Source organism: Halichoerus grypus, chromosome 3 (assembly GCF_964656455.1).
Source record: "Halichoerus grypus chromosome 3, mHalGry1.hap1.1, whole genome shotgun sequence".
Classification (NCBI taxonomy): Eukaryota; Metazoa; Chordata; class Mammalia; order Carnivora; family Phocidae; genus Halichoerus; species Halichoerus grypus.
In genome coordinates, this window is record NC_135714.1 from 83118792 (window position 1) to 83131501 (window position 12710).

A 12710-nucleotide genomic window follows, 5' to 3' on the forward strand; every position below is an offset into this window, starting at 1 on the left:
AGAAGGATGGAGTCTCTCCTTCACTGACTTTTTTCTCTAACTGGTTGCAGTAAAAACAAGGGAGTGAGGGATGAACCATCTAGGACCATGAGGAGGAAGGACAGCAGTGAACCAAATAGAGCCTGGATCCCTTCATCAGATTGCCTAATTCTAGGCTTTCATGTTGAAGAGAAACAGGCTTCCATCTTGTTTAAGCCACTGGCATTTTGGGTCTCAGTACCACGATAGCAAAACCTACATTCTAATTGATTTATAAGATACGTGCCATTTAATTTAAAATTTTAGAAAGAAAAAACAAACTATTTTCTTCAGTTGCTACAAAAGCCAGTTTGGGGAGCAGTCTCCTCATTAGAAACTGGTGTGCCATTCTAAATCACAGTGATTACATTTCATGAGTAGTTATGAGAGCTCACAATATGGTATTTAGAGAAAAGGGAATTAATATGTACTGGACATTTTGCACATTTACTCATTTAAACTCTTAAATAATTTTGTCAGTTAAGTATTATTAAGGTCCATAGCTAATGAGTCCTGGAGCAGGAATTTCAACACAGGTTTCTCAGATCTCAAAACATTTTTTCTTATTATAATATCATTTTCATGTTATGTAAAGAGATGCCACAAGTCTGAATACTGAACCAATAATAAATATAACATATTTGAAAGGAGTGTTAAACTGCATTGTTTTATATTTTCGTATTTACTTTTGCATTTGTAGTCAGATATAGGTTGAAATTCTAAGAACTGAGTCACTCAAAACTTAGAAAAATTAATTTGACAAAGAAAAATATCTCCTTTATCTTACCCCATCCACTTACTTAGATCATTCCTTTAACTGCTTATAGTTAAATACTCATAAAGTTAAAAAAAAAGAAAAGGCTTTGTGTAACCCCGGCAAGTATTTGCTTTGCTCCTTTACCTGTCATTTTCTCTACAAGCTGCAGTAGGAAATTTTGTTTAAGAGATGTTATGTAAGCTATCAAATTCCCCTTTATATGGCTATTTTGGCTCACTTTCATGGCACACATTATGAACAACGGAACAGACGAAGTGACCTTTCTTTTCCTAGTTAAACTTAAACAAGCATAATAATTTGTTATAATAAAAAGAACATGTTTTCAGCTCAACCGTTGACTTTCCTTTTAGATATCTGAAGGTAAAGAGTAAAATGGAATCATTTAATGGGCTTTGTCTCCTATAACATTTTACAACCCTCCTATGGTTATTTCACTCAAGTTGTTTCTCTTGCTCATCGAGGTACTTTAAAACTATTACTGTCTTTCTCTACCAGATCTGTAACATTACTTTAATATTCTGTGGCCAGCCTTACAGATTTCATCACCCACTGTCAATGCTTAAAACCCCTCTTCTTTGCCCGCCTCTGCTGTGAAAGCTGGGCAAGCCAGATTCTCACATTTTTAACCACCCATGCAGCTAGAGTTTTCACGTAAGAGTTTTAGGCAATGAGACACAAGGGGACATCTTTGGAGCTTTTGCTTTTGTGGTTAAAAAAAGAATAGATGTTATATGAAAACAATGAATCGTGGATCACTACATCAAAAACTAATAATGTATTGTATGGTGACTAACATAACATAATTAAAAATAAAAAAAGGAATAGATGTGACTAACAGTAGACCACTTTACAATCCCCCTTCCATGTATGCCTCTTTCCTTTCACTTTCTGGCTAAACATATGATGTTTGGAATTTCAGTGTCCATAACGAAACCATGGGACCATAATTTATTCTTTATTCCAACACTGTGTCAGATTTTATTCTTTTCTCCATGGCTAGAATGTAGTATTAAGTACAGTGTGTTTAGAACGTAAAGGCGTAAGTTAAAATTCTTGATGTCGCGCTTACTAGCTCTGCAGTTTCAGGTATTACTAAGTTTTTTGTACCATAGTTATCACATCTATTAAAAAAGGCATTTAAAAAGTCTACCATGCAGGAATGTTATAAAAATTAGAGACAAATTATGTAAAGCCTAGCATATTCTAGGTGCCCAGCATTTAGTTAATATTACTACCTCAACTCTTTTGAGTCTGTTTCACTGTATAGACTTGTATTACACGTGCAACATATAGCCTTTTGTACCAGTCCAAACATCTGAAGTATCTCCTCACTGCTTCTATTATATGATATTGTTCTAAAATCCTGTTAAGGACAGTCTCTCAATGCAGTCATGCCCAAGCAGTGTTGATGCCCCTTATTCAAGAAAGGGGCACATCAAACTTTTTAAAGGGGTGCTGCTATGTAAATAGATACTCATCTCAGGGAATTCAGCTTTGTGTAATGAATATTTCCTGATTTGTTTTTATTTATTTTTCTGGTTCATTTTTTTCCTGGTTTGTTTGTATTTATTTAAACTTTTATTTATTAGAAATTACAGATGCAAATGTATTTGTAAAAAATAAAAGAGATTATGTGTTTGGTTTTGGTTTGTGTTTGGTTTGTGTTTTTCAAGGAATTGTCCATTTCATCTAACTGGTCAAAATTATGTGTGTGGACTTGTTCATTGTACTACCTTATTATCCTTTTGATGTTTGCAGGGTCTGTAGTGATATCTCATGTTTCATTCATGACATTTGTCATTTGTATCTTCTCTCTTTTTTCTTCAGTCTTGCTAGAGGTTTGTCAGCTTTACTAATCTTTTAGAAGAATTATCTCTTTGTTATATTGACTTTTTTCTATTTTATGTTTTCTATTTCATTGATTTCTGCATTATAGTTATAATTTTCTTCTTTCTGCTTGCTTTCAGTTCTAATTTTTTTGTTGTTGTTGTTAGGTTCTTGAAGTGGGAGCCCATTGTATTTACCTATATTTTTTACTTGCTATGTTCTTTCTTCCTTCTTCATGTTCCAGGATTCTTTCTTTTATCATATTCTTACTGTTTAAAGAACTTCTTTTATCCATTATTGTAGGGTACATCTGCTGGCAACAGATTTTCTCTTTTCCTTCATTTGAGAATGTCATGATTTCCACTTCATTCCTAAGAAATGCTTGTGCTGGGCGTAAGATTCTTGGTTAATAGTTCTCTCCTTTTAATTTTTGACAAATAGTGTGCCACTTCTTTCTGCTACTACTACTGTTTCTAATTGTTTTTATCCTATAGGGTAAGGTATTGTTTTCTCGTTCAAATTTTTTTCTTTGTCTTTAATGTTCAGAAGTATAACTATGATGTTTCTTGGAATGGAATTCTTTGGCTTTATCCTGTTTATGGTTTGCTCAGTTTCTTCAGTCTGTACATTTATCTCTTGCTAAATCCAGGAAGTTATCAGCCATTATCTCTTTGTGTATTTTTTCATGCCCATCCTCTTTCTTCTCTCCTCCTGGGATTCTGATCACAGGAATGTTAAATCTTTTGTTATAATCTCACAGGTCCCTGACACTGTTTATTTTTTTTTTTAGTCTTCTTTGTCTCTGTTGTTGAGATTGAGTATCTTTCATTGTTCTATCTCCAAGTTCACTGATTCTTTCCTTTGCCCCTTGCATTATGCTGTTGAGCCCATCCACAGGAGGTTTTATTTTGATTATTGTATTTTTCAGTTCTAAAAATCCCAATTGATTCTTTTTTATACTTTCTATTTCTCTGCCGAAACTTTGTATTTCCTTGCTGAAGCTTTTTTAAAAAAAAATTATTTCAAGAATTATTGTATTTGCTTGTTGAAGCATTTTATCATGACTGTCTTAATATCTTTTCAGGTAATTCTAAAATCTTTGTCCTCTAGGTATTGACATTTATTGATTGTCTCTTTTTATTGTTAGAGATCTTCCTGGTTCTTGGTATAACCATTGATTTTCTATTAAAATGTGGACATTTTAGTTGTATTTAAGTAGAAGAAAAGGAGAAAGTACAACTACTCCATCTTCTCAGAAGTGGAATTCCATAATTCTAAATATCTTTTAAAGCAGATATTTTATATATTTTTCTCTTTTAGGAAGAAATACTTCCTATAATAAAGTTGTTTATCGGGAATAACTATATATATATACACACATATATATGTATCCTCAGATTCAGATAGAGTCGTGATTTATAAATATGTATGTGAATAATTTTTTTAAAAGTACATTAATTAATCCCACATTTCCTCACATGACACTGAAAGACTTCTGGAAAAAGTTATATATTTATTTCATATGTACAAAGTTATTATTTTGTAGTATCTTTCTGTCATAGCTTAGTTTTTTCTGAATTCTTTTTCTAATATTCTTGATAGGTATAGATCTAAGTAAAAATGCATATGTATATATGTTTATATTATTTATATATACATAATTTTTCTTATAAACAAATACCAGTGTCAACATAATTTTATCATTTCATTCTACTCTAATTTTCACATGCTCCTTAATAACTAAAAACTTAGGATGGTTGTAAGTGTTGCTGAATAAATGTTAAGATACTCTATTTTAATCTCTTTATTTGAACAACCATTGTATCAATCTCATTAAGTATGTTTTAGGTTGCACAATTTATTTTAAGGAGAGGAAAATTTATGGCATTTTTGAATTTCAGTGTCAGTGTTTAGAAAGGATGTCTGTTTGTGTCCTTGAAATTTAAAAATAAGCATAACTGTTCATATCAGATTTTTCTAGTTAGGATTATCTTCTGGGGAGAGATCCTTTGGGGATTATTTTTAATAGCCATTTCTGTGATTTTTCACATGTTTGTTTTGTGTCCTATACCATTTTTTTTGTAGGCATAATAATAGTAATATAATTGTGAAATGGAAAATAGACGTGATTCAACTAGTTATGGTAGACTGGAATATTAAAAGGTATCTTTATTCTTTCCTAATTAAATAATTGTCCACATGGTGAAGGTTTTTTTCTTCTTCTGATTTTAAAGACACTGCTACTGCATTTTTTAAATTCAGTGTTATAAGCGGTAGCATTTCTCACATTAAAGTGTCACAGTGCCCCAGGGGAAGAAATGGTACTTCTCAGATTCTTACTGGGAACTCTTCCTGTTTTGAGTTCTCATCTGTGTCTCAGAATCTCAGAACTGGAAGGAATCTCAGTGGTCTTATGCCTAGCTTATACGTGAGTGTGCTGATTCAATGACACACCAATCTGTCCATATTAAATCTTGTATACTTTGGGGAAGAAATACTAAGTCTATCTCCTCATACAGATATCATTAACTAGATAATAACCTATGCAGAACTCTCGTGGCCAATGGCACAATTTTTAAAAAAAATTTATAAACTAATGTTATGATTTCAATATTCTCATGGTCTCTTTCATTAGTTCGTATAGCTGAGACATGTTCTTTTTTAGCTTTAGTATACAGAAAGTGTAAATATATTGCCAGTAATGTAAATAAGCCTAATTTAATCCACATAATAAACATTTCCATGTTAATTATTATAGGCCTTAAACAACTCCTTGTTTCTCACAGGATGAATTACAAACTTTTTATTATATATATAAAACACTTTTTGAAACGCCCACTTCCTTCTCTCTCATTCTTCTGCAGTTTTATGGAAATTCCTAAAATCCTTAACCAGATCATGCTTTTTGATATCTCCATGACTATATGCAATTTGTTCCTTTAGTCCAGAATGCTCTTTATATGCATGGCAATCTCAGTTTAGCTCATCTCCCCTATTCAGCCTTTTCTGACCATTTCATCCTGTGTGGAATTGAGCTATCTCCCTTTTGCCTGCACTGTACTTGACCCATGAAGATTTTCTATCATAGTACCTAGAACTCAATTCATTGCCCATATGTAATTAGATGACCATGAATTTCTTGAAGGCAGAACTTATTGTTGACTCTCCTCCCTTTAAAAAAAAAAAATGCTCCAGAGCTAATGGCCTCACATAGTCCATAGCCATAGCATGAAGAAGATTAACGTTGTTTTTGCTTAGCACTCTATAGCTATAAGTTGAGAAGACTTTCATCATCTCTCCGCACTTTTAAGGAGGACTTTTAAAAATCCAGAGAAGCCTGAACCACTTTATTATTTAAGGCATGCAGATTTATTGAAAGAAATAGAGTAACAAAAATGTCTTTTTTTTTCAATCCAGGCATTTAATTTCTGTGGCTGTATATCGGTAAGAAGTCTAATTTTATTTGGAAATCATACAAAAATCTTAATTAGGAACTTTTGTTCCACAAACCTCTCTCTACTTGATGGCTTTGTTGATTGGCCCACCTCCTCAGATACAGTTATCTATGTCTCAAGTCAAATTGGTCACAGTCAGTAGCTCACAAAATACAATTTTAAAAGAATGGTAGGTCTGTAATGGGTTTGCCCCCGGTAGTATGAGTCTACATGGCTCATCCGAAAATGCTCAGTCTAGGGAAATAGAGTAGACATATAGTTATTCTATAGCTGGGGGCAGGGGGAGACCAAGATGAATATTCTCCCTCATTTTAACACAGGAATGAAATAATCAATTCAAAACTGTACCATTTCTGATCTTTAAGTTGAAAAACCAGACTCATCATTTTATTACCTCATTTATTAAAATGTAACATGTATTTTAACAGAATTTATTTTTGAAACAAATTCTAGTGTTATCATTGATCTGCTGTAATGCTTTGTTAAAATTAGTAAATATTTAAATAAAGTTATTCACCCAGACACAAAAGCTTTTATTTATTGCATCTATTTTTCCGTTGTTTTAATAACTGACTTTTAGGGGCACCTGGGTGACTCAGTTGGTTAAGCATCTGTCTTCAGCTCAGGTCATGATCCCAGGGTCCTGCTCAGTGGGGAGTCTGCTTCTCCCGCTCTCTCTGCTCCTCCCTCAGCTCATGCTCTCTCTCTCACTCTCTCAAATAAATAAATAATTAAAAAAAAATAACTGAGTTTTAGTCAAGCCCCTAATGTTTTGTACTTTTCAAAAGAGGTGTCAGTCTTATTAGAAATATTAACCAATATTTACTCCAGCTAATAATTTTTATTATGTTGCACTAAGATGAGTTTCCATGTAAATAATTGAACTAAGAAAAGTTTCCTTTTCATTTGAAAACAGAAAGACATTGATGAACTTGATGATATTCTTACATCCATATTCAAACATGAGATACCATATTATGAGTTTCGATCATTCCAACCTGAAATCGATCCTCAAAAAGAACGTGAGTATTTTCCAACTGCATCAATTATTCACACTGTGTAACTATTCAATAAATATTATAGCCAAGAATAGAGCTGGCTGCATTGCTGATTAAATGTTTTAGACAATTCTCATCCCCTGGCAAGAGAGCACATTTGTAACAAACTTCTAAAGGTCCATTTGGTAAATTGTTTTATCTTAAGCCCTAAAAATGTGCCTAACTTTTAAAATCAGCAAACCTGCTTCCTGATTTCTATTCTAAGGAAATTTTTGGACAATTGGTAATAGAGATTGTTGATCATAGCTTTATTTATAATTACCGAAAGTAGAAATAACATAATCTTCCAAGCCTAGGTAATTGATTAAATAAATTTTGGCACATCCGTTAATGCAACCATCATAAACAAATTTTATTATGAATTGATTTGTTGGCTGGAGTGATGCTTTGATGTATGCTTAAATGAATAAAAGCAGAGTACATAGTAGTAGATCGAGTGTGATCTTCTGCTTAAAGCAGTAATGGGTTTAATAGTATATATGTATATATATGTATACACATATTATATATGTAAAATAGTATATATAGCTTATATATATAAATATATATGTATTTATTTGTGTGTGTATATATATATATATATATATGGTCTGGACAGACTCATATATATGTATATATATATATGGTCTGGACAGACATGTACCTGTTAACAATAGTTATGTAATTTCAGGTATTACATCTTTTTTTCATTTTACTTAATCTGTGTTTTCTACAATGACTGTGGGGTTTTTTTGTTTTTATTTTTTTGTTTTTTTTTAAGATTTTATTTATTTTTGAGAGAGAGATTGAGAGAGAATACGAGCTGGGGCAGGGGCAGAGGGGCAGACTCCTTGCTGAGCAGGGAGCCCCATGCAGGACTCAATTCCAGGACCCCGGGATCATGACCTGAGCCGAAGGCAGATGCTTAACGATTGAGCCACCCAGGCGCCCTACAATGACTGTGTTATTTGTGTCATAAAAAGAAATATATAGGGCTCCTGGGTGCCTCAGTCATTAAGCGTCTGCCTCTGGCTCAGGTCATGATCCCAGGGTCCTGGGATCGAGTCCCACATCGGGCTCCTTGCTCAGCGGGAAGCCTGCTTCTCCCTCTCCCTCTGTCTGCTGCTCCCCCTGCTTGTGCTCTCCCTTTCTCTCTGTCAAATAAATAAAATCTTAAAAAAAAAGAAATATATACGTATCAAGAAAAATTATAGAGGAGCTACTACAAGAAAAATCATACTTCTAAATTTTGTCATGAGCTCAGCAGTATATTTTCAAAATTGCCTGTTCCTACATAGTTTGTTGACAGACTGTTTATAATTTGCTTATATGCCCACCATGTGCCAAACACTATGATAGAGACGTAATGGTGAGTAAGACAGGCATGAAGCTAAAGAATATGAGAGGTCAACTATAGGTATACTTTAGGACTATTTAGCAGAGGCTTGTTCTGTAGAGTTTCTATGCTATTTCAAGCAGTTTTATCCTCAGGCTGGCAAGCCTCAGGGAAGCAGGAAGAAAAGAGTAGGAGTCTAAAGTCATAGCCAATTGTGATTTACCTAGGTATTCAAGAACCTGTAAGATGTTTACATTATGAGTTTACATTATGTGGAAAGGTTAATAATGGGCTAGTTTTGGATAAGGAATCTGGTGAGAGTGGTAAAAACTTACTTTATTTCCCATATATATTTTAACAATATATAACTCACAAGGTTAGACATTAAGTTAGGCTAGAAAAGGAACATAACGTGATTTCTCACTGGAGACACTCATCATATGATTGGAAAACAAGATAATATATAAGTCATAATAGAAAGAAACAATGTACTAAACTCTATGGAATTGATTATATCAACAATAGAATTTTAGAGAAAAGCTATGTTATTTTTCAGGACGTGCTTCATAAAGGAGGTAGGATTTTACCTGGGTCTTGAATGATGTGTTCCAATAAGGAAAGAGAAAGGAAACAGGAATTCTAGGCAGGAGAAAGTGCATGGAAAGGTATGAGGATGGAATTATGACACAATTTTTCAAATTCCTTCAGCATTGCATTTATTTAGGTTTTTGGTAGGAGAATTGTGGAATTGGAGAGAATGGAATGGTCTCTAATTTATATGGGTTAAGAATTCTAGCTAAGTTTAAAAGTGCTTCTCAGTATCTTATTTAGGTTATAGAATGTGAATGTTAAAGTTGGAAAGGATGGAAAAGTTCTGGTCCCTTGTTTTCATAGAAAAAGAATTCTGGATGTGTTCCTGATACTGTGGATAGAGTTAAGCTTCTGCTTTTCTAACAAACTTCCAGGTAAAGCTGGTGCTTGCCAGTCTCAGATCTTTCACTGAGTATCAAATATTTAGATCAGTGGTTCTCAAATTTGGTGCATATTATAATTAGCTGTGGAGCTTTTAGAACATTTGATGCCTAACCGCCACCCCCCCCCCCAGTAATGAAGAATCTGCTCTCAGTACTTTTTTAAAGTTTTCCAGGTGATTCCAGTGGGCAGCCACATTTATCAGCCCCTTGTTTCTTCAACATATTACAGATTTCTACAGCAAAATAATTCATCTTCGTACTGATCTTTGGCATAGAGAAAATACTATTCTCTCTTTACAAAGGTTAGAAAATTGGGCGCCTGGGTGGCTCAGTCGTTAAGCGTCTGCCTTCGGCTCAGGTCATGATCCCAGGGTCCTGGGATCGAGCCCCGCATCGGGCTCCCCGCTCTGCGGGAAGCCTGCTTCTCCCTCTCCCACCGCCCCCCCCCCCCCGCTTGTGTTCCCTCTCTCGCTGTGTCTCTCTCTGTCAAATAAATAAAATCTTAAAAAAAAAAAAAAAAAAAAAAACAAAGGTTAGAAAATTAGTAGCATATGAAAGTTTTGAACCATTACTAGAATTTAATGATCATTACGTGTTTGGAAAAGATTTTTATAAAACAATTACATTTTTAAAAAGAAGCTAAAAATGGAAAGTTCAATATTATCTAGGTAATTCATTCAGAAACCTCATTGCTGGGTATTGTTAGATGACAGATGCTATTAAACCTGTAACAGAAGCAAACAACCCTCATAACTTCAGGCTTTCACCCCTAGTGGAAGTACAGAATAACAAAATACAAATCACAGAACAAAAATACACAAGATAGACATGAATATGACTGAACTCATGTTTTACTTGCCTCCTTGACCTCATAATCCTGAATCAGTGTCAGCTTCAAAAAGCTGGTCTTACAGACCTTGCACCTGTATTTTCATAGTGTTCAAGTTAAACTGATGATAACATTTGAGAGGCCTTTACACACAAAGTGGAATTAATTGAGCAAGAGAATTTGAGTTGTTAAGGAAGTTCTATAGAAACATTTCTAGAGATGCACTGAGAGGTAAGTTCAGCAAACAGTGAATCGGGTATAGTTCCAGATGTCTCTCCCTGAAGACAGTTCTACAATTGTTTGGTGAAATGTTTTATTTATTAAATATTTATTATTTATTACTCTATATTTTAGCTGAAATAAATTGGAGGTTAGGACACTGTGGAGAAGATAGTCATAAGGAATTGGTAGGGTATATTTGGGTATTGACCTACCCTAAGGGTGAGCCATGGAATTACATACCAATACCTATGGTTCTTTAAAAATATGATGCTAAATGCTATATTAATCAAAACTGTTATATCATTGTTCCATCCTCTTTTCTTTTCAAGCTGACTTTGGTAAATTCTGGGTTTAGTTCCCTGTCACTTCATTTATAATAAGTAAAATGCTATTCCATGTCATTATGCCTTGGCCATTTTCACTCCTGTCTACCAATAAGTTTCCTCATTTGGCTTTTTTTCCCCCAGGCAAGCAGCGTTGGGGTGCAGGATTATAGAGATAAGATAGAAATTATATAAGAAACCATATCTACTTTACTGTTCTCTTACCCTATAATGCTTTATCATTGATTTAAAAATAATGTTTCCATTGATAAGAATTTTCCATAGGAAAAAATTCTCCCTAGGAGTAGAATAATAAAAGGTTTCTAAAAGAACTTGATTATGTTTGTGGAATGTAGGACTTTTGAACACAATAGTCATAGAAATAATTCATGAACAACTTTCCAGTGTGTGAATCACTGGGGACTGTGAAATCAATACAGGGTATTTTAACAGGCAGTTTTCTACTGATACACAAGATACTAGAATAAGGAATATCAGAGTACATTCCTTAAAGTAAGCATGAGTGTGATTTTTGAGCAAATTCTGTTTTGGTTGTTGATTTATGTATAAATGGTATAGGCCACTGTGAACTCGGTTTGAAGGTAAGAGCTCAGTTGCCAGACACCACTGCCTTAATTAGCCCCTCTGCAGCTCTCCCCTGTTCCGAGTTTCAAGCCCTCTTCTGCAGAGTCTTGGAAAAGTCTTGCAGCACATACATGAATTTCCCCAACTTCAGAACCCTTCCAAAGACTGGGGTAATGAAGAGAATCTCCGATCATGGGTAGGAAAAAAATAAAAAGCTTGGCTTGTTTTTAAAAGAGGCTACGCAGTGGCTGGTTCAATCACCAATGGCAGTTATTGCTCATGAAAAAGGAAACTAGGTTACTTTGAGGCAGATTATTTACCTTCACCCAGGAAAGAGTACTGGCTTAATTGAGCCCATCCCAGTTTTTAGTTTATGTCAAAACGTATGCATTTACAACAAGTAGCAATATCTTAATCTAACAGAAGACAGTATACACTCACTAGTGACAACTGAAAGTATTAACTAGGAATATATTATCTCCATATACATCTACAAAATGTAGAGCATATAACTGAATATTTAGTACCATTGTAGTAGTCACTGTAGCTTTAAGATTTGTCTTAAATTTGTATTATGTCTAGGTTCACAGAAAATAGCTCATTTACCAAGTAGAGGAGAACCAAATCCTCTTGGGTTGTCTCTTTTTATATCATCAAATAATTTAAACATGCAGAAAAATATAGGGAACAATACAAAAAACACCCTTGTATCCATCACCTAGCTTTGCCAGATCTTAACATTTTGTCACATTTGCTTCAGATCTATTATTATAGCTCTATATGGAAAGAGGAGTTTCTGCAATCTTTTATTCTTTATAAACTTTATATATACAGTTGAATTTTTCTACATTTCCCTCTTTGATTCCACACACTTGAAAAGGAACTACTTTAATTAAATTTCTTTTTTTAAAATTTTTTTATTGTTATGTTAATCCCCATACATTACATCATTAGTTTTAGATGTAGTGTTCCATGATTCATTGTTTGTGCATAACACCCAGTGCTCCATGCAGAACGTGCCCTCCTCAATACCCATCACGAGACTAACCCATCCTCCCACCCCCCTCCCCTCTAGAACCCTCAGTTTGTTTTTCAGAGTCCATCGTCTCTCATGGTTCGTCTACCCCTCCAATTTCCCCCCCTTCATTCTTCCCCTCCTGCTACCTTCTTCTTTTTTTTTTTCTTAACATATATTGCATTATCTGTTTCAGAGGTACAGATCTGAGATTCAACAGTCTTGCACAATTCACAGCGCTTACCAGAGCACATACCCTCCCCAGTGTCTATCACCCAGTCACCCCATTCCTCCCACCCCACCCCCCACTC

General features: G+C 34.3%; 1 protein-coding gene across 3 annotated transcripts in view; it reads left to right on the plus strand.

Moving 5' to 3' along the window:
* BANK1 (B cell scaffold protein with ankyrin repeats 1) overlaps positions 1–12710 on the plus strand; it is a 307010-nt gene that overhangs the window by 122733 nt on the left and 171567 nt on the right. For 2 of the 3 annotated variants that reach the window (XM_036095806.2, XM_036095807.2), the window contains exons 6-7: positions 6041–6067; positions 6995–7100. In XM_036095806.2, the coding sequence (XP_035951699.2) occupies positions 6041–6067; positions 6995–7100 (133 nt within the window). The remainder of the gene's footprint in view (positions 1–6040; positions 6068–6994; positions 7101–12710) is intronic. The other variant, XM_036095808.2, reaches the window with a different exon arrangement.